We start from the raw sequence: 27012 nt of genomic DNA on the forward strand, positions 1-27012 counted from the left end.
GTAAACTGTGAAGGTAAACAAGTGGTAAAAATTTCAAAGCCATATGACAAATGGTTAGGCAAAATATGGACTTGTATGAAAAATTTCAAAAAAGGCCATAATTCAGCCAAAATAGATGCCAGAGTTATGTACTCTTGTTTACACATAGAGACTATTATACTGAACAAGTGATAAAAGTTTCAAAGCCATATGTCAATTACTTTAAACAAAAGATAAAGCGGTACGAAAAACTTAACCAAGATTTCTAAGTCCAAAAAGGGCCATAATTCAGCCAAAATCCTTGATGGAGTTATGTACTCTTGCCTATAACTGGATATGGTGATGGTAAACAAGTGTTGAAAGTTTCAAAGCTTTATCTCAAAAGACTTTGTCAAAATGTGGACTGGTATGAAAAACTTAACCAAGATTTCTAAGTCCAAAAAGGGCCATAATTCAGCCAAAATCCTTGATGGAGTTATGTACTCTTCCTATAACTGGACATGGTGATGGTAAACAAGTGTTGAAAGTTTCAAAGCTTTGTCTCAAAAGACTTTGTCAAAATATGAACTGGTACGAAAAACTTAACCATGATTTCTAAGTCACAAGGGGCCATAATTCAGCCAAAATCCTTGATGGAGTTATGTGCTCTTGCCTATAACTGGACATGGTGATGGTTAACAAGTGTTGAAAGTTTCAAAGCTTTATCACAAAAGACTTTGTCAAAATGTGGACTGGTACGAAAAACTTAACCAAGGTGTGACGCCGACGCTGTGGAGAGTAGGATAGCTCTACTTATTCTTCGAATAGTCGAGCTAAAAATGCAAAACAAGAGGATCATGATGACCCTGTATCGCTCACCTGTTAGAACTTGGCCTTGGAATCATCAAGATAAACATTCAGACCAAGTTTCATGAAGATAGGTTTACAAATGTGGCCTCTGTAGTGTTAACAAGCTTTTCCTTTGATTTGTGTGGTGACCTAGTTTTAGACCCCACATGGCCAAGTTTCGAACATTCAAGATAAACATTCTTAACAAGTTTCATAAAGGCAGAGTCATAAATATGGCCTCTTGTCAGTGTTAACAAGCTTTTCCTTTGATTTGAGCAGGTGACCTAGTTTTTGACCCTAGATGACCCAGTTTTGAGCTTGGTCTAGGAATCATCAAGATAAACACTCTGACCAAGTTTCATGAAGATAAGGTCATAAATGTGGCCCCTAGGGTGTTAACAAGGTTTTCCTTTGATTTGACCTGGTGACCTAGTTTTTGACCCCACATGACTTGATTTCAATCTTGGCTTAGAGGTAATGAAGACAAACATTCTGTGCAAGTTTGTTTCAAATCAAAGCATAATGAAACCTCTATATGGCTGAAAGGGCAAAAATAGAAACTTTCAGGGGCAGTAACTCTAGAACCCATGAAGGAATATAGCTGGTTTTCAAAAGTAACAGAGATCTTATTGTGATTTAAGTTGTGTGTAAGTGTGGTTAAAATCAAAAGTAAAATGTCACTTCTATCGTATTCACAAGGTAAAATTTAACAAATTTTGGCTCTTTCGGGCGTCAATCAGGGGCGCTAACTCCAGAACCTATGATTCTATCTGAGGGATTCATCATGGAATCCAAGATCTATTGTTGTTAAAGATATTTTGCAAGTTTGTATTAAATCAAACCATAAATGAAGTCTCTATATGGCTGCAAAAGCCAAAATAGCAAATTTTGGCCATTTAAGGGGCCATAACTCTGACACTCATGATAACAAGAGCTGTCCGTAAGACAGCCAAGCTCGACTATTCGAAATATTGTCACAGAAGCAGGAAAATATTACCCCAAAAAGTTAAATATCAAAAGAGTTTTAAGTTCAAAAGGGGGCATAATTTGACCAAAATGCATATCAGTTATGGGACTTGCTGCTATCAACTAGTTTTATAACCCCAAAGGCACATGTGAAGTTTCAATTCAATATCTGCATTAGTTTTGGAGATAGAAACTCGCATGTAAAACTTTAAACCCAATTTTCAAAGCCCAAAAAGGGGGCATAATTTTGCCAAAAACTGCCGGTATGGGACTTGACCCGTGAGGTTGGGAAATTGTCTGAAAAAAAAACAAGAGGGCATGATGGCCCTATTCGCTCCCCAAGTGAAAGGAACATTGAAATACTTAATCAGATCTGTTTATTGAATAAAAAATGTCATGATAATCCAGGGGGTGTGTTCATAAAAAACAGGATTCATTTCTATGGCAACAAATTTTTTAAACAATGCAGACCTTTTTGTCAAATGACAAATTTCATTATAAATTTTTTTTTTTTTTATTTATTGAAATTTAACATTTTAAACTTATAAAACCTTTCCCCGAGAATTTAATTTTCGGACCATCATGTTGTTTAAAATATATTTGTCTAAATATTAATGTTCTTGTAGTGTATGAAGGGGAAACCCCAAAAATAAAAAAGGTTATGGTAAGCTTTTAAAGCCTAAACCATTTTCAATATTAAAATTAGGAAAAAATTACAATTATAGTAAATTTAAATTTGCTGCGTTTTGTCTTCATACTAAAGCTTTATTTTTCTTGCAAAAAGGGACTATTTTCGCCAATTCTATATTTCTAACAGGATATCACCAAACTAACCCTTTGATTTAGACAAAAATATCTTTAAAACTTTACACATTGCAATCCCATGAAAACCCTTCATTTTTTGTAGTTAAAAACTAAAAAGGGTTAAAGTAAGGTAAGTTAAACTAAAACTAAAGACTATGTATGTAAAAGGGGAAATGTGAATCATAAGAAAATTTGCTGTTGCAAATTGCAAAAAATTGTTCCAAATTTTAAAAGAAAAAAAAAGTTATCTTTTTATTCATATTATTATAATATTAAACATATGCTTGATCGTAAAAAAATATGATTTTTATAAGTACCACACAGCTTATCAGACTGCAGCTACGTTTCTTTATGATAGCACAATATTAGCTTTTGATCCCCACCTACAGCTTCATTAAAAGCTCACAGAGCGAAATACAGTTTTTTGTGATTAGGCAAAAAAAATCAGATTTTTTCAGAGCTACCTTCAATTTAATACAGAAACTTCGGGTTCTTGAACACTGCCAAATCTTCAGCAAGCTTTTGCAAGTTTTAAACCTGTTTGTTAATGTATTTTGAAAATGAAGCTTTCGAAAAACCCGTTTTTAAAAATTGTGTTCACATTTTTTTAACAACTATGCACAAAACTTAATTCATTAGTAAATGCAATGGTATGTCATTTTCAGAAACCTTTAGTCACAGTTATGGTTTAAAATTTCCCAAAAATGGAAGAAATTTTTGAAAAATTTGCCAAAAAACAAAAAACGTCTTTCCAATTAAATTTTAAAAATTCAAAGCCCCCTACTTTTACTGATTTTTCCACAATCTTCTAAAAAAATGGCAATGCAAAGGAAAAAAATTTTCTATCAAACATTATTTTACTGCAGCTTAAATTGAAGAAATTTTAAACTACAGTTTACAAAAGTCTACAACAAAAGTTTTGTGTGTAGCCCCATGATTAAAAGGTAAAGTTAACGGCCCGTCCCCACACTTTAGAGCAAAAACAGGTAATTTATATAAATTTATAAAAATAGATTATTTTGAAGGCGTCATGTTTTAGTAGGATTTTCATGCTTTTTCAGTGAAAATTTAAGGTTTAAATGTAGGATGGGCGGTCTTTAAATTTTACATAAAAGCTGTTTCACATTTAAAAACAAAACAACAGCAAAAAAATATCTAAATTTAAAAAAAATGGAAATTTTTTTAAAAATGTTTAAAAAAGAAAAAAAGAAAAACTTTATTCCCAAAAAAGCCCCGGGGCCCACCCTGAAAAAAAGTTAAACATATGAATCCCAACCTTAATAAAAGGGTTGGCTTTCCTCTCCAGGGGATAAATTTAAAGAAGTGTTTTTAAATTTCGTTTTGTGACATTTTCAATGATAATCAAACCTTTTATGATAAAGTAAACAAGTTTGTGATCTACAGAATTTTTCTACAGTTAAAACATGCCACTGCAATTTGCAAATACTAGATCTTTTGGCCCCTGATGGTTTTTGGGTTCATCCCCTTTGTTGGAAACAAAATCTTTCGTTCAAAATTTTGTTTTAGACTGCTTTTGGCAACTAATTGAAATCCCCCTGAAAATAACGGTTTATCCGAGCCCAGGGTTTAAAAAAAGCTGTTTTAAATGTTGAAGAAAGATAAAAAGGGAAGGGACCTGGTGTTTTTGTACAGAATTTAAAATTTTGCATTTGCTTGCCATTTTTACATTCTGACACCCTCAAATTCGTTGTACTATAGCAAGGGGAAATTTAGAAATGTGCATCTTTTTTAACTAAAAGGCAAAACCATGGATGGTCGATTTTATGTTTTGTTTGGTTTTGGTCATTTCTAATTCAAACCCCCCCAAAATTTGAAAGTCTGTTTTTTTCCTCTTTGGACTAATTTTTTCGCAACCCCAATCAATGCGTGACAAGATATTGTTCAGCTACTCTTCAAAATGTCTGTGCAAGATCTACAATTTTATAGACTATTTAAAATTTTTCTCAGAATTGACTGTGTCAAGGGGGACATAACAGAGTGAATATTTGTTAGACAAGTTTTTCCCTTTTTTACTTCTCACGTCACCCAAAGAAAAGCCGTTTTTTGAATTAAAAAATATGGGATTTTTAAAAACCTCATTTTTAAAAAGGCTACATAATGGATATGGGGATTTTTTTTGTTTTTGTGACAAAAAAAAAACAATTTGGTCAAAGGGGTTCCCTGAGCTCGTGAACAGTTTCTGCAGCGGTTGTAATGGAACTGATTCTCTGAATTGTATTTGTCTCAGTGGAAATGTTGCTCTTGTCAAATAGGGGAGCCCAACTGTATAAATTAAGTGATTGAAAAAAGCCCTACGTGTTTTTTTTCGTTTTCATTCCCTTTCGGGGGTCTAAAACTTTACCCTTAATACTGGGTCTTTTTTGGTTTTCAGCTTGCTTGCCCCTTATATCTTTAACAAACAAGAGGCCCATTATTACCCTTTTTGTGTCAATTTTAAAACGCAAGTCTTTAAAACACCCAAACCCACTACTGTCAAAGAGTAGTGCAAACCCATCGTACTACGGATCTTTGGTAATTTTTTCAAAATTCTTTTGTTTCCGTGATATTTTCCCCTTATATGGTCATGAAAAAGAAAATTTAAACTTTTTGAAAATTTAATTTTTTTGATGTTGTTTTAAATTTTGCATAAAGCTTTTTTTCTAAAAATTAGGGGTGCATTCTGTGGGTATTTTACTGGTTTGGACAACCGACATTTTTGGGATCGTTCTTTGTCAGGTCTGTCATTTTATTTTTGGAAACCCTTTTTTTAAAACCTCTCAAATTTATTGTCTTTTTTTTGTGCTGATCTCATCAATCAAACATAAAAAAGTGTCTTCCCACATTAGATGCTGCGATGCTCTGTGAAAGGTCTTGAAATATCAAGTCCTGCATGGCTTTAATGGTAAAGTCACCTACAGCTATGAGCTTTTTCCCCACCAAAAGGTATTCTTGTGCTGTCAGTTTTTGAAGTCTTTGGTCAAAAAATTTTAGCTTTAAATTTGTAACTTGTTTTCCATCTATAATGCAACAAAGGGTTTCTTACTTGACCAAAAGTTTTGGGTTTTCCCAAAATTTAAATTTGTTCCTTTTTGCTTGAATTTTGAAAAAAGCTGTTGATATTGTTGAACCATTGATTTTTAAGCTGTTTCCCTTATAGACCAACGATTTTTTTTCTCATCTGATTTTCCCTTCTCTGATTAAAAATCCCTGTAAAAGGGTCTGATAAAACCCCTTTGATTCAACATTTTCCAAACCTGCTCCCCAGTCAAAAAGCATACAAGGCCTCTTTTTTTTTTCCCCCAATGTAAAACGGGTTGAAGAAGTTTTTTGTTTTTATTCAAAATCTCAGAAGTTTTTTTGGTTTTTGGAACCTTTTCATTTAATAAATAGTAGCAGATAAAGTACAGCTTAGTTCATCCCCAATATATATTCTCTTGCTCAAAGCCTACGGATTAAAAAAAAAAAAAAGTTCAGATTAAAAAGCTTTTCCCTCAGTTTTTTGCTTAACTGTTTTTTTGGGCGCAAATTTCATCAAGAAAAAAGTCTTTTTCGCAGTTTCCGTCCATTTCTGCCCCTAAAAGGTGTTCAACAGTTTGCACTTGCTGTAAATTTTGATGCTTTTTTGTTCATAATGCCCCTTGTACTTTTTAAAATTGGTACAATCTGTCGTTTCTTCTCATGACAGAAAAAAAGAAGTTTTTTCGAAAAGATTTCTTATCTGTTTGAGAAAAATGAAATAACGTTTCTTTGTGGTTTTGTCTCTTTCAATTTTGTCCCTTTTTCAGCCCAAGAGAGTTTGGCATCTGAATATTCTGTTAACATGTTTCATTCATCACATCTTGGCCAGGGGGTTCTTAATTTGGATAGCAATTTTAACTTTGAAAATAATCGCAAGGCCCTTTTTTCGGGGGCATTTTGGTTTCTTGAATCCCTTTTGAGATATTGTCAGCTACATTTTGTTGAAGAATCGGCAAGCCCGTACACTTTTTTTTGGCCGACGGGGTTGTGAATGTTAATAAACACTCTTCTTGTACTCCTGTAAAAAGACATTTGAATATAATAAGGCTTTTGGCAAAACCCAACATATTTGAAATCTTTTCCCAATGTTTTTAATTTTCTTTTTAACAAAATTTCCATTTCTGGCCCCTTTGCGCGATTAATAAGACTCATTCCCCCGTGGATTTTAATTAAAGATACTGTACTTGCAAAAATAGGGTCTAATAAAATTAAATATAAATTTTTGCTTTCCGGTTTAAGACCCCTCGTTGTACAATTTTACACAAATCGGGTTCTTTCTAGAAATACTTTAGATGTTTTCAAAGAACTTCGTATGCATTTAAATTAGTTTCCCTGTCCCCCCAAAAAGGTTTAAAAACTTTTCATATGACATATCAACCCATTTTTTCAGAATTCATTTTCTCTTGTTTTTTTTTGCATTTTTTTTGACTTGTCAAATCTATCAAGGGGCTCTGAACCCATTGCCCGATTTAATGGGGGAAGTGGGTAACCAAATCGACAATTTTTTTTCCCCTTTTTTGCGGCCCTTTTAAATGTTTTGAATTTTTTTTGAATTTCTTGTAAATTTTTTAAATCTGAACGCATTTAAAAATACGGGTCAACATATCCCGTTATTTTTTCCCTTGGGGAAAAACTGTTATATTTAGGGCTTTTCCACCCAAACATCATATGAAATGGGGGAAAAACCCTCTCTTTGAAATTCAATCGATAAAAATAGTCTGTTAAAACCAAGGCATGTGAGAACTTTTTAGAACAATTTTTATAAAATTTCTGAACCCCATGCTCAAAAAAACGAGAACAGTACAGGGTCTTTTTGAATCAGCTTTATTTTTGTTCCAGCAAATTTTTTATCTGTCTTTTAGAAAATTTCATTGCCATCATTAAAATTTGTAACATATTAATAAAAACGTCCATCTTTTTATTGCAGATGAAAGGACATAACCAAGTTTGGGAAACCCAAACTGTCATCTTGCAAAAATATCTTTTTTCTTGTTTTAAATATAGGAGAAAATTTAAAACTGTTTGAAAAGTAATATCCCTTTTTTTTTGTCAGTCTTTCAAGTAGTCTGAATTTCTGCCGAACGCGTCAATTTTTTTTTCAAATACCTCTTTAAAAGCAAGATTAAATTTGTCATTTAGTTCTTCATTTTAATTTTTTTCAAATTTAAAAAAAATATTTGGTCACTATTGGGTGCTCGCTATCATGTTCTCAGTTCCCATTTAGCCAAAATTTCCCATGCTGAAGGGGTTTAACTTTCTGCATTGCAGTTCTCCCTTTTTCCCCCAAAAAAATTGGAAGGGAAAAAATAAAAATTGAATTTTATCTTGAAATACTAAGGGCGTGACTTTCTGGACAAAGGTAAAATGTGTTGTTTTTATTTTCAAATCTGCATATCAAAAAGAGGTTATGTTTCCCCATTTTTTGTGGGTTTTCTTTGATCTAATCATAAAAGGAAATTTTTTGACTTTACCTTTAAAAGTAGAATAAAATTTTTTTCTTTTTTTTTAAAAATGTAGGTGTTGTCGTTTCAATGAAAAAAATTCTTGCACTGTATCTTCACAGTTTTTGGGTTTTGTGCAGGCCTTCTTATCTATTTAAAATGTTGAGTTTTTTTTAGAAGTCACTATTTTTTTAACAGTGCAAAGCTACTAAAACCGTAATGGGCGCACTTCTCTGAAAATGCCAGGATTTGTATGACAATTTCTTTTTCAATTTTTAAAAGCTATGTTTTATTTTCATCAAAGGTCTTGGGAAGGCATTTACAAAGGTTGAATATCAAAAGGAAAAATTGAAAATTCCCCTTTTACAGAAATTTTACGCCCCTTGGCAATCCAAAATGCATGAATGGTATCGTAAAGAAATTTAAAATTTTTTCCAAAGGATAAAATGAAGCTCATTTTTTTTCAGGCCAGCCCATACCATTCTTTCAGATAACTTTGGAAATTTTGTTTTAAAATGGTTTTACAAGTTGTACATTCCTTCTAAACCTCAATAAAGGGGGGGGAGTCAAAAATTTAAAAAAACACCTTTTAAAATTGTAAAATTTTCAAACCTTTGCTTAAACCCGGTCTGCTTCAGCAGTGCAGCAAACTGAGGTCCAAACCCTTTTTTGCTTTTCATGAAATAGTGAGATCAAGTCAAGTTCCCTTTCCTTTCTGTTTGTTTTGCAGCAAGTTTTCCCGTTTGCCTAAAAACAGGTTTTTTCGCTTTTCAGCTTTTTTGGTCTTATCTTTAAGTAAGTATTTTTTTTGTCCCGCATTGACGAGAAAAATTTAGTTTTTTTTATCCTTTCTCTTTCAACACTAAGGTTTCATTCGAGCACTTCTTTTTGGGTTCTTTGAAAAGGATTTTCCCACTTCAAAAAACCCTTTATCACTCTTGTTTTCGTTTTTAAGTTTTTTGCATTTCTTTTTCTTTACTTTTGAATCTAGTTTGGGTTACTTTCTGTTTTGAAAATTTTTTTTGCATTTCTTTTTTTTTCCCTTTTAAAAGGGGCAAATTTTGTTTGGGAATTTTTGATTTTTTTCTTACCCTTTTAAACATGTTGGTCTAGCTTTTTGTTTTGAATTTTCTGATTTCTTTTTTCTTTTTTTTTGAACTCTTGTTGGGTCTAGCTTTTTGTTTTGAAATTTTTGTTTCTTTTTTTTTCCTTTTAAAACTATGTTGGCCAGTTTTTGTTTTAACTTTTCTGCATTTTTTTTTTTTACCCTTTTAAATTATGTTGGCTTAATTTTTGTTTTTGAACTTTTCTGCTTTTCTTTTTTTTTACTTTTGAACCCATTTTGCTTAGCTTTTGTTTTGAAATTTTTTGCTTTTTTTTTTCTTTACCCTTTTTAAAACTTTTTTGGCCTACCCTTTTTGTTTGAATTTTTGTTTTTTTTCTTTACTTTGAAATCTATGTTGGCTCTGCTTTTTGTTTTTAAATTTTCGCATTTTTTTTTTTACCCTTTAAAACCTGTTTGGTTAGCTTTTTTTTTTTTGAACTTTTTGATTTTTTTTTCTTTTCCTTGGAAGTCGATGTTGGTTAGTTTTTGTTTGAACTTTTTTTGCATTTCTTTTTTTTTACTTTTGAAGTCTTGTTGGTTAGCTTTTTGTTTTGGAAATTTTCTGCTTTTTTTCTCTTTTTTTGAAATTTTATGTTGGCTTGCCTTTTTTTTTGAAATTTCTGCATTGTTTTTTTTTTCTTTAATCAGGATTAGTTCGTTTTTCCTTTTTTAAATTTTTTAAAAGTACTTTTTTATCTTTTTTTTATGTTTAAAAAATCCAATCTTCTTGTTCCCCCCAAATTTTGCATAAAACGCTTTTTTGTTCTATTTTTTGACCTTTTTATCTCTTGATTTCAAAATATTTTTCAATAGATTGAGGCATTACTACTTTCACATGAGGTAATGCAAGGCAAATTTCTATGCAAGGATCAATGCCATGCTGCATCAACAAATAAAGGTAAAAAGTCATTAGGCAGTTTAAAAGAAACAACCACATTTACCTCAGGACTAGACAACCCCTCTTTACCATGTGAATGAAATCAAAAAACCGAAAAAAAGTCATCTTTGACAAAAACTGCTGAACAAATTTCTCCCAAACATCACCAAGCTGTTTACATTTTTAAATGTGTATGTAAAGACTGTGTAAAGAAGGTAAAACAGAATGCCAAAATGTTCAACAGCAACCCGGTATAATGTCTGCCTTTTCAACACAAACAAGCTTGAAGAACATTTATTTATCTGGAATTTCGTCAAGACCAAAAATCGGTCTAATTTTCCAAGCCTTTCAAGGTGTTTTTAAAAATGTTTATATATTGATCACGTATTTAAACAAACTAATAATTTCTGATAAAAAAAGAATCTTGCATAAAAATTAAAACAAAATGAGTTTAAATAACTGATTTCCCCTTGAATAAAAGAAAAAACTGATACCCTTTATGGTAGGAACCAAATTTACTGACCCATACTTTTATTCATAGATTTAACGGATAAGCATAATCATAGTTTTTTTTATTTATGAGAAAAATTTTCTACGGGATAATGACCGTCTTGTAAAATTTTTTGCACATTTCAACTCTATTCATGAACAAATTTCAGGTCATACAAGTTATTAAAACAAATTGAATTTTAGGTCAGACCCGTCTCATTATCAATCGATTTCAGGTCTTTCAAGTTCTTATCAACCCATTTAGGCTCATTTTCAAATTTAAAATTATCGAAATTCCCGCTCATTTTCATGCATCGAGGTCCTTTTCAAATAAAGGATAAAGGGGGGGGCTCCCCCCCACTGGTTAACAGGCCTTTTTGATATTTTGAATCAGCCTTCCCGCCGTGCTCTTTTCCCGTTCTTCCCCTGGATCTCCTCTAGTATATCCACAAAAACCCACTTCATATAAAAACCCCACTATATCACACTATTATTATGCAACACTATTATCCCCAAGTTTTTTTCCCCGTCACTACAATAAAACAATATTTATGTTTATTTTGTTGGAATATAATTTTTAAATTTTATGTAAAACCCAGAAAAAAAAAAAAATGGTATTTAAGGGGAAACATAAAAAATAAAAACTACCCTAGATACCCATGTATAAGCGTGTTTTTTTACCCCCGGGGCCCCCCCCGAATCGTGGGTGCGCTAATACACGGTCAGACAATTTTCCAACTTCAAAAAAAAGTTTGTTAGAGCGCCTTTGGAAAGGGAAATACTCCCGCGCTTACTGTCACCCCTAATCAAAAATTGCCCTTTCGTTCCGTAAAGATCGATGGTTTTCTTTTTTTTTCAAACAAAATTTAAATTTTATATAAATTTAAAAGATTTTGGAAGGAAATGTTAAAAAACACAAAAATTATGTCTAATTAAAAATGAGAAATTTTTGTCAACGAGATAAACGTGAACAAAATAAATTTCACGAGGGGACAGGTTAATTTCCCAAAATTTCTGGAAAATTTTATCGTACAAAAAGACTATACACCTTTTGTTTCGGTTTGAAAATTTAGAGTCATTCCCCCCTTTTGAAAGATACCATTCTGAAAAGAATCAGCTGCATTTTTTATTCAAAATAGTTAATTAAAAAAGGTAAAAAAAAAATACACAAAATTTTTCTGGTTTTTTTTTCGGAAAACAAAAATAAGACCGCGAGACCCCCAAAGCGGTCCGCCCCTGGAGTAAAAATTTATTACCGGTGTCGATGTAAACTTTTTTCGTTTTCCCTCCCCTCCAAATTGACCAAAAATTTTTTTTCCGGGTTTTTTAGTAAAATGGGGGTGGATTATAAGGGGGGGGTTATACATGGGGATCTACGGTAAATATAAATTTCAAAAACAAATGATTTTTTTTTTTTAAAATTTTTAAAAAATCTTGTAAAAATTGGCCCCCCGGGCCCGGGGCCCCTTTTTACCCCAGGGGGATAATTTGAACAAACTTTGGGAGAGGACCCAAGGCAAGTACGTACCAAATATCAAAGGCTAGGTTTGTGATTTAGCAAAAGATTTTTAAAGTTTTTTCCTATATAAGTCATGTAAAATTTTGGGAAACCCCGGGTGGGGCCTCTTTTAACTCAGGGGGGATAATTTGAATAATTTGGAGAGGGCCACTAGGGAAGCACATACAAAAATCAAAACTAGGCCGTGCATTTCCCGAGATTTTTAAAATTTCTTCTATTAAGACTTTTAAAATTGGGGCCCCCCGGGGAGGGCCCCTTTTTTCCCCCGGGGCATAATTTTTAACACTTTGGTGGGACCCCAAGGCAAGCAATCCAAATTCAAGGCCCAGGGCTTTGGTTTTGACAAGAAAATTTTTAAATTTTTTTCCTAATGTTTTATGTAAAATTTAGGCTCCCGGGGCGGGCCCCCTTTTTCCCCCAGGGCAAAATTTTAAAAACTTTATAGAGAAAAAATTTTATGATGTTTTATGCCTATAGAGGCCTTCGCCCTTTCGGGTTTTGACAAAAAAATTTTCAAGTTTTCCCTTTGGTTCCATGGCAACCCGAAATTTTGTTTTTGGGGTTCAATTCTTTGAACAATTTTTAAAAAGCCCCTCCCAAGGGAAACCCCGTGAAGTTTCCAAAATTTGGGCCCGTTGGGTTTTGGAGGGGATGTTGTTTAAAGGAAAATGTGGAAGGATGCCGGACGGACGCCGGACGGTGAGCGATCACAATACCTCACCCTGAGCACTTTGTGCTCAGGTAATTTCAGGCTCAGCACCAGTCTCATTATCAATCTGAATTTCAGGCTCAGTACCAGTCTCATTATCAATCTGAATTTCAGGCTCAGTACCAGTCTCATTATCAATCTGAATTTCAGGCTCAGTACCAGTCTCATTATCAATCTGAATTTCAGGCTCAGTACAAGTCTCATTATCAATCTGAATTTCAGGCTCATTATCAATCTCAATATCAATCAGAAATTCCAGCTCATTATCAATGCACTCAGATGGTCCTTTATCAAATAAAGGACTAATGGGGCGGGCTCCACCCCCATCTGAGTTAACCAGGCGCCCATTTTCTGCATCATTCCTCTGAATCACTGCCTTCCTTGCCTGTGCTCTTCTCCAGTTCTTCCCTCTAGGCATCTCCTACTAGTATATCACTACAAAATCCACACTTCACTATAAAATCCACACTATATCTACACTATTATTATGTCACACACTATTGATCCCACAAGTTTTTCACTTGTCACTATCAATAATACAAATATTTATAGTTTATAGTTTGTTGGAATATAATTCTTGATATAATTCATGTAAACCTAGAAAAAAAGAAAATATGGTATTTAATGGAATCATAACAAAATAAAACTAAATATAATTGCAAAAACAAATGATTTTTTTTTTAAATTCCTATATAAGTCTATGTAAAACTTGAGACCCCTAGGGCAGGGCCTCTTTTCACCCCAGGGGCATAATTTGAACAATCTTGGTAGAGGACCACAAGGCAATGCTACGTACCAAATATCAAAGGCCTAGGTCTTGTGATTTCAGACAAGAAGATTTTTAAAGTTTTTTCCTATATAAGTCTATGTAAAACTTGGGACACCCTGGGTGGGGCCTCTTTTCAACTCAGGGGCATAATTTGAATAATCTTGGTAGAGGACCACTAGGCAACGCAACATACCAAATATCAAAAGCCTAGGCCGTGCAGTTTCACACAAGAAAATTTTTAAAATTTCTTCCTATATAAGACTATGTAAAACTTGGGACCCCCGGGGCAGGGCCTCTTTTCACCCCAGGGACATAATTTGAACATTCTTGGTAGAGGACCACAAGGCAATGCTACATACCAAATATCAAAGGCCTAGGTCTTGTGGTTTCAGACAAGAAGATTTTTAAATTTTTTTTCCTATATGTCTATGTAAAATTTGGGACCCCCGGGGCGGGGCCTCTTTTCACCTCAGGGGCATAATTTGAACAAACTTGATAGAGAACCATTAGATGATGTTACATGCCAAATATAGAGGCTCTACGCCTTGCGGTTTTGGACAAGAAAATTTTCAAAGTTTTTCCTTTTGGTTGCCATGGCAACCAGAATTCTGTATGGAATTCAATTCTTTGAACAATTTTTAAAGAAGACCATCCAAGGAACATCCCTGTGAAGTTTCATCAAAATTGGCCTGTTGGTTTAGGAGGAGATGTTGTTTAAAGGAAAGTGTGGACGGACGGACGGACGGACAGACGGACGGACGGACGGACGGACGGACGGACGCCGGACGGTGAGCGATCACAATACCTCACCCTGAGCACTTTGTGCTCAGGTGAGCTAAAAATAAGTTTCAAATCTATATGCCTTTTAGTAATAGCTGTATGTACTTGCACGCAAAACTTTAACCAGAATTTGCTAAGTCCAAAAGGGGCATAATTTGGCCAAAATGAAGGTCAGAGTTATGGGACTTGCTGCTATCAACTAGTTTTATAACCCCGAAGACACATGTGAAGTTTCAAATCAGTATCTGCATTAGTTTTGGAGATAATAACTTGCATGTAAAACTTTAACCAAAATTTTCTAAGTCTAAAAGGGGGCATAATTTGCACAAAATACATGTCAGAGTTATGGGACTTGACCCAGTGAGGTTGGTAATTGATCTAGAAAAAGAAAAAATAAGTTTCAAATCTGTATGCCTTTTAGAAAAAGCTGTATGTACTTGCACGCAAAACTTTAACCAGAATTTTCTAAGTCCAAAAGGGGGCATAATTTGGTCAAAATGAAGGTCAGAGTTATGGGACTTGCTGCTATCAACTAGTTTTATAACCCCGAAGACACATGTGAAGTTTCAAATCAATATCTGCATTAGTTCTGGAGATAATAACTTGCATGTAAAACATTAACCAAAATTTTCTAAGTCTAAAAGGGGGCATAATTTGCTCAAAATACATGTCAGAGTTATGGGACTTGACCCAGTGAGGTTGGTAATTGATCTAGAAAAAGAAAAAATAAGTTTCAAATCTATATGCCTTTTAGAAATAGCTGTATGTACTTGCACGCAAAACTTTAACCAGAATTTTCTAAGTCCAAAAGGGGGCATAATTTGGCCAAAATGAAGGTCAGAGTTATGGGACTTGCTGCTATCAACTAGTTTTATAACCCCGAAGACACATTCGAAGTTTCAAATCAATATCTGCATTAGTTTTGGAGATAGTAACTTGCATATAAAACTTTAACCAAAATTTTCTAAGTCCAAAAGGGGGCATAATTTGCTCAAAATACATGTCAGAGTTATGGGACTTGACCCAGAGAGGTTGGTAATTGACCTAGAAAAAGAAAAAATAAGTTTCAAAGCTATATGCCTTTAATTGATGGCTGTATGTACTTGCATGCAAAAACTTAACCAAGGTGTGACGCCGACGCCGACGCCAGGGTGAGTAGAATAGCTAGACTATTCTTTGAATAGTCGAGCTAAAAACTGGCCAGTTTTCAAAAGGAACCGGGATATTATGCCAATACAAGTTGTGTGCAAGCTTGATAAAAATCTATTGCAAGATGTGGTCAAGCCAAAATAGCAAATTTTGTCCCTATAAGGGGCCATAACTCTGGAACCCATGATGGGATCTGGCCAAGTTTCGAAAGGAACCGAGATATTATGCCAGTTCAAGTTGTGTGCATGTTTGATAAAAATCTGTTCCAAAATGTGGTCTCTATTGTGTTTACAAGAAATAGAGGACGGATGAACGATGGAAGGACGGACAAAGGGTGATTGCAAAAGTTCACCTTGTCACTACGTGACAGGTGTCAGAGCTAAAAAAATGTTGGATTTAATTTCTTTTCAGAGTAAATTTTATTTGCATTTACTTAATTCTTAAAAAAACTTTTCTATTCTTTTCCCACATGGAATGAAGGTCACTGTACCCTAAATTTGAAAATCTTTATCAAAGACTGGATTTATCAACTTCTCAAAAGACTTTCCTTCCCCCATTTTCTCATCTTTGACCTCTGACCTTTGAATATGACCATGACCTTGAACTCTGTACATTTCCTCATTCTGATAAATATTTCTGACTGTAATAGAATGATCCTTCATGTAGTTAAAAAAAATTCAGAGGACATGGAATTCAGCATTCATACATGACCTTGATCTCAGAGAAAAACCTCAACATTGGCCTTTGTAAAACATAAAGCTATGATAAAGCGATTCAGCATAAATACTGCCAATTTTATCTTAGATCACACTGTATCCCCTGCTGATGACTTCTGAAATTTAGTCTTTCTATAGCAAAACACTGGTCCATCTTACCTCAGGGAGAGCATCTCTACCAAATGGAGGTGGAAATTCTATATCTCCCCACTGGGCTTTACATAGATACTCAGCACACTGGTCAATCTTAGCTGCCAAATCCAGAACATAAACATTGCCTCCTGTCACCACTGAAAAAGAATTAAATTGTTTTTTGTTTAACCAATTACATTCTTTTAATAAGACAAATGTATTTCTGCTTTTTAAAAAAAGCATCAAAATGAAATACCAGATGTGAGTCCATAGGGCAATGGTGGCCCCACTTCATGTAAGCATATTTTTACCTATGTTAAGGGTCATAACTCTGCTCTGGCTTTGTGAAATCCCTACCTCAATTCATTCAAACATGAATGACTGGAACTCTCAAACCATTATTTTTCACAACTTTTCACTCAAACAAACAAAATGGTGCAAGCTGAATCTGGATTTTGTCTATCAGTTAACGCATTTCAAAATTTCCAGTTGGACATGTTTTTAACATCCTGTCAGATTTACAATTAAAAGAGGGGTGAAGGTTATAATTGTCTAAAGTATCAGTTACCTACCATGCTTTGTTGTGGTATCTGAGAGGATAGAGATTTAATGATTATTAAATAATTTTTAAAATGATTAACCCTTATCATGCTGGACATGACTGATTCTGCTTTGCAACCAGTGCAGATCATGATCAGCCTGCACATCCGTGCAGCCTGATCATGACCTGCACTGTTCGCCATTCAGTCAGTATTGTTTTGGTATGCACTCCTTTTATTAGTTAATGGTACTGTCCAAATTGAAAGATGGACAAGTTCATTATAGAAATTTAGCAGGGTAAGGGTTAAAAATATCTACATTATCTGTTTGACTGAAAGTTGCAGAACACTATCCTCCATGATGGGATTGTAAATTTGTTATGCATGTGAACCTATTTATTTAAACATTTTAAGTTTGCTATATAAATACTGTGGTCAATAATGGTCAACATAACTGGTTATTACATGACTCCTTATATAAATCACTGGTTCCCAGTCTGTGCTGTACTGATCAGTCTATAGTTCAACATTAAATTTGGCTGGGCTAAAGTCAAACAATGAAAGTTTATTTTTGATATCATGTAATAAAACACTTATTGAATTGACCTCCAGTTCAGGTTTCAGGCAGTAGTTTTAACTATTGACCTCAAGTTCAGGTTTCAGGCAGCAGTTTTAACTATTGACTGCTAGCCATTCGGTAAGTGTATAACATTTAATGATAAATGGTTGTTGAAAGACTGACCTGTTTACTTAATAAAAACTGACAGAATGTGGATGGCTCAAGCTACCAACCTCTTAAACATATTTCCACAGGCCAGTCAAGTTTGAGACAATGTAGATATTCTTTTTATAAAAGTTATATCTTTTGCCTCAGTAACTTAAGAATGTTTTGGCCTACTGTCAAGAAACTTCAGGATGACTGCATGTGGTTAGTAGATGACTCCTCTTTGTTGTAGGGATTTGTAGGCTAGAGGTCAAGTTCACAGTAACCATGAGATTGAAAACATTTTCTGCTCAATAATTAATGCTTTTTTCTTCATAAAATGGTACACAGTGATTATAATGGTTGCCTATAAGTCAGTATATGACCCCTGTTGTTCATGATGTCATGTGGTCCAATGTCAAGTTGACAGAATACAAAATTACATACAATACATGCTTTCGACAGGCCATCATGGGAGCATATGACTGTGTTTTACAAATAGCACTTGTTTAACCCATATCATGCTGGACACAACTGATTCTGCCTTTGCGACCAGTGTAGATCATGATCTGCCTGCACATCCATGCAGTCTGATCATGGTCTGTACTGTTTGCCATTCAGTCAGTATCTTTTTAGTAAGCACCCCTTTTAACAGGTAATGGTACTGTCGAAATTGAAAGATGGACGAGTTCATTATAGAAATGTAGCAGGGTAAGGGTTAATTGATAATAAATTATACAGTTGAGCTTATGAAGTAAACATGATGCAAGAAAAATGCAAATATTTCCAGTTATATTGTTTTCTTATTCAATCAATGAAATGAAAACTAGACAGTTCAGTCTGAATTTATACATACAGACAATTAACAGTTAACACAGATATTTTAAGCAACAGCTGGTCCCATATTCATCAATGGTTAGATTCTGAAACTTGGATTTAGAGTTAAGAATGACATAAATTCAATTTATCATAACTTTGTAAAAAACATATTTATCTTGATGAAACTTTGCAGAGATGTCTGTAGCTGCCAAATGAACATTCATGCAAAGTTTTATCACAATATAATTATGCTAATATAACAATGACCAGTCAAAAAAGAAAATTCAGCATTTTGAAGTTTTCAGTCTAAATTTCAGACTTGCACTCTGACCTTGAAATTTTGCCTACTAATCCCTAAAACAAGAGGGCCAAGATGGCCCTAGGTCGCTCACCTGAGAAACACACCATAACAGTGTAAACATGTTTGACCTAGTGATTTCATTGAAACAAATATTCTGACCAATTTTCATTAAGATTGGGCCAAAAATGTGGTCTCTTAAGTGTAAACAAGTATTTTCTTCAATTTGACCTAGTGACCTAGTTTTGGGGCCAAGATGACCTACATTAAAACTTGACCTAGATTTGATCAAGGCAATCATTCTGACCCAATTTCATGAACCTCAATTAAACAAGAGGGCCAAAATGGCCCTATATCGCTCACCTGTTATCATTGCACTTAAGGACAAGAAGGTCAAATAATGACCTAGTTTTTGAAGGCATGTGACCCAGTTTTGTACTTGACCTAGATATCATTAAGGTGAACATTCTCACCAATTTTCATGAAGATCTCATGAAAAATATGGCCTTCAGAGAGGTCACAAGGTTTTTCTATTTTTAGACCTACTGACCTACTTTTTGACCGCACGTGACCCAGTTTCGAACTTGACCTAGATATCATCAAGGTGAACATTCTCACCAATTTTCATGAAGATCCATTGAAAAATATGGCCTCTAGAGAGGTCAAAATGTTTTTCTATGTTTAGACCTAGTGACCTAGTTTTTGACCGTAGTTGACCCGGTTTCAAGCTTGATCTAGATATCATCAAGATGAACATTCAGACCAACTTTCATACAGATAGAGTGGTCACAAGGTTTTTCTATTATTTGACATACTGACCTAGTTTTTGACCGCATTTGACCCAGTTTCGAACTTGGCCTAGATATCATCAAGATAAACATTCTGACCAATTTTCATGCAGATCCCATGAAAAATATGGCCTCTACAAGGGTCACAAGGTTTTTCTATTATTAGACCTACTGACCTAGTTTTTGACCGCACATGACCTAGTTTCGAACTTGACCTAGATATCATCAAAATGAATATTCTGACCAATTTTCATGCAGATCCCATGAAAAATATGACCTCTAGAGATGTGACAAGGTTCTTGTATTATTTGACCTAATGACCTACTTTTAGACTGCACGTGAACCAGTTTCAAACTTGACTTAGATATCATCAAGGTGAACATTCTGACCAATTTTCATGAAGATACATTGAAAAATATGGCCTCTAGGGAGGTCACAAGGATTTTTTGTTTTTAGACCTACTGACCTAGTTTTGGACCGCAGTTGACCCAGTTTTGAACTTGACCTATATATCATCAAGATGAACATTCTGACCAATTTTCATGCAGATCCCATGAAAAATATGGCCTCTACAGAGGTCACAAGGTTTTTCTATTATTTGACCTACTGACCTAGTTTTGGACTGGACATGACCCAGTTTGGAATCTGACCTAGATATCATCCAGATAAACATTCTGATCAATTTTCATGAAGATCTTGTAAAAAATATGGCCTCTAGAGAGGTCACAAGGTTTTTCTATTATTTGACCTACTGACCTAGCTTTTGATCGCAGTTGACCCAGTTTCAAACTTGACCTAGATATCATCAAGATGAACATTCTGACCAATTTTCATGCAGATCCCATGAAAAATATGGCCTCTACAGAGGTCACAAGGTTTTTCTATTATTTGACCTACTAACCTAGTTTTGGACCGGACGTGACCCAGTTTCGAACTTGACCTAGATATTATCAAGTTGAACATTCTGACCAATTTTCATGAAGATCTTATGAAAAATATGGCCTCTAGAGAGGTCACAAGGTTTTTGTATTTTTAGACCTACTGACCTAGTTTTTGACCGCACGTGACCCAGTTTCGAACTTGAACTAGATATCAGCAAGTTGAACACTCTGACTAATTTTCATAAAGATCCCATGAAAACTGTGTCCTCTAGAGTAGTCACAAGCAAAAGTTTACACACGGACGGAGGGATGACGGAAGCTACGTGATCACAAAAGCTCACCTTGTCACTTTGTGACTGGTGAGCTAAAAATACAGCCTCTATCGCATACAAAATGTTTTTCTTTGATTTGTCTTAGAGACCTAGTTTTTGACCCCAGATGACCCATATTTAAACTTGGTCTAGATTTCATCAAGGTTATCATTCTGACCAAATTTCATGAAGATCGTTTGAAAAATACGGTCTCTATCGCAAACACAAGGTTTTTCTTTGATTTGACCTAGTGACCTAGTTTTTTAACCCAGATGACCCATATTCAAACTTGGTCTAGATTTCATCAAGGTTATCATTCTGACCAAATTTCATGAAGATCGTTTGAAAAATACGGTCTCTATCGCAAACACAAGGTTTTTCTTTGATTTGACCTAGTGACCTAGTTTTTTAACCCAGATGACCCATATTCTAACCTGACCTAGATTTTATCAAGGTAATCATTCTGACTAAATTTTATGAATATCCAGTGTAAAATGAAGTCCCTATTGCATACACAAGGTTTTTCTTTAATTTGACCGAATGACCTAGTTTTTGACCCTAGATGGCCCATATTCACACTTGACCTAGATTTCATCCAGACAACATTCTGATCAGATTACATGAAGATCCAGTGTAAAATACAGCCCCTACTGCATAGCCAAGGTTTTTCTTTGATTTGTTCTCGTGACCAAGTTTTTTTAACCCTGATGACCCATTTTCGAACTTGGCTTAGATTTCATCAAGGTAATCATTCTGACAAAATTTCATCAAGATCAGTTGAAAAATACAGCCTCTATCGCATACACAAGGTTTTTCTTTGCTTTGACCTAGTGACCTAGTTTTTGACCCCAGATGACCCATTTTCGAACCTGGCCTAGATTTCATCAAAGCAATCATTCTGACCAAAACTCATGAAGATCAATTGAAAAATACAGCTTTTATCGCATACCCAAGGTTTTTCTTTGATTTGACCTAGTGACCTAGTTTTTGACCCAGATGAACCATTTTCGAATTTGGCCTAGATTTTATCAAGGTAATCGTTCTGACCAAAATTCATGAAGACTAATTGAAAAATACAGCCTCTATCGCATACACAAGGTTTTTCTTTGATTTGACCTAGCGACCTAGTCTTTGACCCAAGATGATCCATTTTCAAATTTGGCCTAGATTTCTTCAAGGTAATCATTCTGACAAAATTTCATGAAGATCAGTTGAAAAATACAGCCTCTATCGCATACACAAGCTAAATGTTGACAGACAGACAGACGACAGACATCAAGCGATAACAATAACTCACCTGAGCACTGCTCAGGTGAGCTAACAACAGGGGTTATCTACTTCCCACATGCAATCATCCAATGAAGTTTGGCAACTGTGTGCCCGAGGGTTCTTTAGTAATTTAGCTGAAATTGATTTTTTTTTTTTCAGTCTGGAGGTCACTATGATCATGACCGTTGCTCTACTGGTCCCCAAAAGAACAGGAATAATCTACAGTCCACAGATAATCGCCCTTTGAAATTTGATGATTGTAAGCCAAAGCGTTATTTACTTATTGAAAAATAAACTGTTTTCAATCTCAATGTAACTGTGACTGTGACTTTGGACTAGCATTTTAACCCGAAAACAATAGGGGTCATCTATTGACCACAGGCAAACATTCCATGAAGTTTACCACTTTGACATTAAGCAATCAGAAACCAAATTGTCTATAGACAGAAAGACTGACCAACAGACAGGGAGGCAATGAACAAAGCAATATACCACCTTTTCTTCACAAGGGGGGTCATAACAGCCTGACACTCCAATCATTTAAGTTTATCTGTCATCTCAGCAGAACAATGTAGAACTGTTTATTTGATACGGGCAAACAAATAAGCTGACATGCTAATATACACATTCTATTTTCTATTTGTAAATGAAATGTAGATATAATACCAACTAACTGTTTAACCCATATCGAGTAAACATGCTTATAAAACTCCATATTAATCTGTACAACTGGCACATTGTCCTACATGATTAGTAAAATGAAGTCAGGACTAAATTTTGTGGTTTTTGCTGTTGTATCAATACACAGCAAACAAAATTCCTATTCATTTTATCTTTACAATTTGCAATTCACAAATTAACAGCTGTTTTTGCCCAAACAATGAAATCTGGTAGCAACACGCTTGAATTATCTTATAGTAATAAAGTCTAAAAGCACATTAATACCTAACACTGACAATTTTGTCTATCCAACAGAAAACCTGATATTACATTTTATAGCTTTTTCCTGACAACTTTATCTAAACCTCAGAATATGTGGACAAACCCAGATTTCATTAAATAATGTTTTTTGCATCTTAAATTCACAATTTGTAACCATTATGTTTCAACAGCAATTCACTACAAAATGGCATTAGCAGACTAGATATAACTATTAAAGATGAAAATTTAATGTGATATAAGACAAAATGTATGCCAAAAAATCTCACCTAATGGATTAATTTCCAAATATGTGAAGAAAAGTTCTCTGTAGACTTTGTACAGGCATATGATAAAGTTGACCAACGTTCTGAAAAATAAATTCACATAGTTCAATCCTGCTGCTACTGATATCCAACACATGTACTATGAAATCATCTAATTTCATTAGCATGAAATTTCTTAGTTTTGGCCAAAACCTGGATTTCAGTTTACAGAGAAAGTATAAAGGAATTTTCTTTGTTCCTCAGGATTTAATGTCATGGACTGACACAACCACAAAATCTGTTATTCCACTTGAAAATCTGTCCCCTTGAAAAGCCTGTTCTTAATTAGATCAAACTGTCTCGTTTGACAGTATGGATGGATACCTGAACAGAACCACAAGTTTCAAGTAGGTACCTGGGTAGAACCATATTCAGGTATGGATGAATACTTTGGTAGAACCATGATCTTCTGGTATGGAAAGATACCTGGGTAGAACCATGATCTTCAGGTATGGAAAGATAACTGGGTAGAACCATCTTCAGGTATTGATGGATACCTGGGTAGAACCATCTTCAGGTAGGGAAAGATACCTGGGTAGAACCATGATCTTCAGGTATTGATGGATACCTGTGTAGAACCATCTTCAGGTAGGGAAAGATGCCTGGGTAGAACCATGATCTTCAGGTATGGATGGATACCTTGGCAGAACCATGATCTTCAGGTACTGATTGATACCTGGGTAGACCATGATCTTCAGGTATGGATTGATACATGGGCAGAACCATGATCTTCAGATACGGACTGATACCTGGGTAGAACCATGATCTTCAGGTATGGATGGATACCTGGACAAAACCACAATTTTTAGGTATGGATTGATACTTTGAACCATGATCTGCTATGGAAAGATACCAGGGTGGAACCACAATCTCAAGGTCTGGATGGATACCTAGATAGAACCATGATCTTCAGGTATGAAAGGATTTCAACTTTTGAATATAAAAGGAGAATTTGTTTGTTGGGATTAAATTTCATGTATTGATGCAATCATGATAACCATGAAATCAGCCCCCAATGAGTACAAACAGTTTTGCAATAGTGTGCATGTTTAAATGACTCTCCTGCTGTAGAAAGATCAGTAGTTGCTCTAGATTTGTCTCCATGGCGAGAACCATTAAAATTAAAACTGCAGTTGAAAAACTTAGTTTAAATTCCACCAGGTATCTGTCAACAAATATTTCTAACAAATGGCCTTACTGTTTAGCCTCTGCAGGAGCATTGGCAAGTAGCTTGGACTCTACATCTGCAGTGTTCAACTCCTCATCCACCGCTACATCCATCTTGACAGCCTTGGCATCCACATCTCCGATATCAACTCCTCCTTCATGATGGAAGAGTAATGTGTCACCGTAGCGATGAGAATATATACATACATAGAATTCCTCAGTCTGGAAACAATCATGCATATCCATGGTGATCAAAATAATATAAATTTCAACAGTACTTCAGCATTACAAGGTTTGTTAACCTCAAAGCGAAGTCATGTTAAAACATTATTTGGAGTACTACAGTGGTCACTATAACAACAATAGTTTAACTGTCTCTGACCTAGTTGAAGTTCTTACTTCTTCAAACTTGACATCCATGTTACTCTCAGAAAGACAACCATTCTGACAAAAAATTCCACAAATATCATATAGAAAAGATGGCCTAAAAAGAGTTTTCATAAAGACATTCTAACCAGGTTTCATATAGATCAGGTAGAAAATATGGCCTATAGAGGGTTAACAAGGGTTTTGTTTGATTTGACCTAGTGACCTAGTTTTCGTCCTCAGATGACACCTTTTCTCACCTGATCTTGATTTTACAAAGAAATATTCTGACCTTGTCTAGAAAATATGGCCTTTAGAGTGTTAACAAAAGTTTTTTGTGTTTTTTTTTTTATAATTTAACCCTAGTGACCTAGTTTCTGATTCCAGATGATCAAGTTATAGAGACAAGCTGATCAGGTTCCATACAGATCCAGTAGAAAATATGACCTACAGAGTGTTAACAAGGCTTTTCAATGATTACAACTGGAGGCCTTTAACCCAGATAACCCAGTTTCAATCTCGTCTGAGATTTTATCAAAACAGGATCACGGTAGGTCACTCCGAGCAATTTGTGGTCAAGTGAGCTAAGAAGTTGAATGGGTTCTGAACATAATTGGTGCTTATAAGTCTGTCACAAACTAACAAAGTGTAAGTATACAGAGTTCAAGGGATGATACCTAGTTTCAAAACAATTTGCAAGACTCCAGCTTCTGACTGCTTGTTTCTGAACACAAATTTGAAATTACCTAATGGCAAGGCTCCATTCTTAGGCTGGTTCCAGCTCAGTTTTATGACCTAATGCACAGGCCCCCAAGTTATAGAATCTGACAGAGTTTATGAAGTGTCAATTCTTTGTGAAAAAGAAACTGATAGGGAGGGAAATGGAGCGTAGCAGACATAGTGTGAAATCTACATTTGACCAATCAGAATTGCAGTCGTGTCAACGCTCTTCAGCGCGTAGAGCTGTTCTTCGAAAATCATTGCTTCAGTCACATTTGTCTTCAGGAATAAGAAGCCACATTTTTTTAAAAATAACTTGCACTGATTGGTTAAAAAAGTAGGTTGCACACTATTAGACCAAAGAAGTGTAATATTGTTTTTAGGTCATAATTATCCAAACTTACCTGTTTATGGGCAACAAATGGTTCTATGATGAAATTCTTCAATCTTCCAACAGCTCTTCCAATCTAAAATTTGCCAAAAGTAAAGTTTACATTTCTCATTTCCTCAGGCTGTTTTCACAACAATATGATTGCAATTCCTTTAATTTATTGTTTGTTTGTAAACAGGAGGGGGAGGCCGTCCAAGTATTTGTACCTGCTGGGGTATGCAGCACTGTAGTACATGTATATACTCAGTTTCACTTTATAATGATACTTTTCAGCAAGATCTTTAAAACCTGTAAAGGAGTTAACCGGACAAGGCTAATATTCAGTGGACAATATAAACTTTCAAAGGACAATATAAACTTTCAAAGGGCCATTAAACTCATGAACCTGGCAAGGTATATATTCATGTTCTTTCTATAACCCTTGAAAGCTGTAAGATTTATCTAGAAAAAGATTTCTTGACAGTCTGACACTATAATAATAGATGTTGCATATATATACATTCAAGACTACAGATACTGGTTTTACAAGTACATACAGAACTTGTACCGCTGTATTGTGGGAAAAATTTGTAATGCTCTGAATTCTGATACCTCAGAAGCTAAATGAAAATAAAGAACAAAAACCTACAGATATGCATATGCCTAGAAGTACAAAAATCACAGCCTGGCTTCTAAATAACACACAATCAACAATCGTATCCTACATTTCAACTATTTCTTAAGGTAATGTACTTGTTATGACAATAAGTAAAGCAAGTTTTCTCTGTAATGCGATTTCAGCATTTTCTGCCTTTTACTGAAAACCATGATGTGTCATCATGGGTCTGCTACCTTAAATTCAATTGTCTTGTAATACCCTATATGAAATTATTTCAATTTCTTGTTTCAAGGTACCTCTCATTCCATGTATATAATGTACATGCAATATTGATATTTATGCATCAGACTTTGACATCAGAATCATCCTCATGATTCTGAAAATAATTTTCTCTGTTAGATTTTTCTGTAAAAATATAAGGTTTTTCCAGTCAGTGAAAATTTCTTCCATCTATCTTACACATAAATTGTCCAGTGAAGAACAAAATAAACGTCTTCTACCTAATCAAGCCCTATCGACAATATTAATGTAGAAACACAACCAAATCACAGACCTCTTCTATTATATTGATTCCTAATACAGACTTGTCTGAAATCATTGCAAATATCTGTAAGCTTGGAAGTGATTTTCGTAGATT

General features: G+C 34.6%; 1 protein-coding gene across 1 annotated transcript in view; it reads right to left on the bottom strand.

The window, feature by feature from the left end:
- Positions 1-27012, bottom strand: part of LOC123532481 (ATP-citrate synthase-like) — a 112902-nt gene that overhangs the window by 50229 nt on the left and 35661 nt on the right. Inside the window, exons 4-7 of the mRNA XM_053517133.1 lie at positions 25791-25853; positions 24332-24522; positions 23098-23177; positions 16309-16439 (exon numbers count right to left, since the gene is read on the bottom strand). Of these exons, the coding sequence (XP_053373108.1) occupies positions 16309-16439; positions 23098-23177; positions 24332-24522; positions 25791-25853 (465 nt within the window). The remainder of the gene's footprint in view (positions 1-16308; positions 16440-23097; positions 23178-24331; positions 24523-25790; positions 25854-27012) is intronic.

Source organism: Mercenaria mercenaria, chromosome 11 (assembly GCF_021730395.1).
Source record: "Mercenaria mercenaria strain notata chromosome 11, MADL_Memer_1, whole genome shotgun sequence".
NCBI classification, from domain to species: domain Eukaryota; kingdom Metazoa; phylum Mollusca; class Bivalvia; order Venerida; family Veneridae; genus Mercenaria; species Mercenaria mercenaria.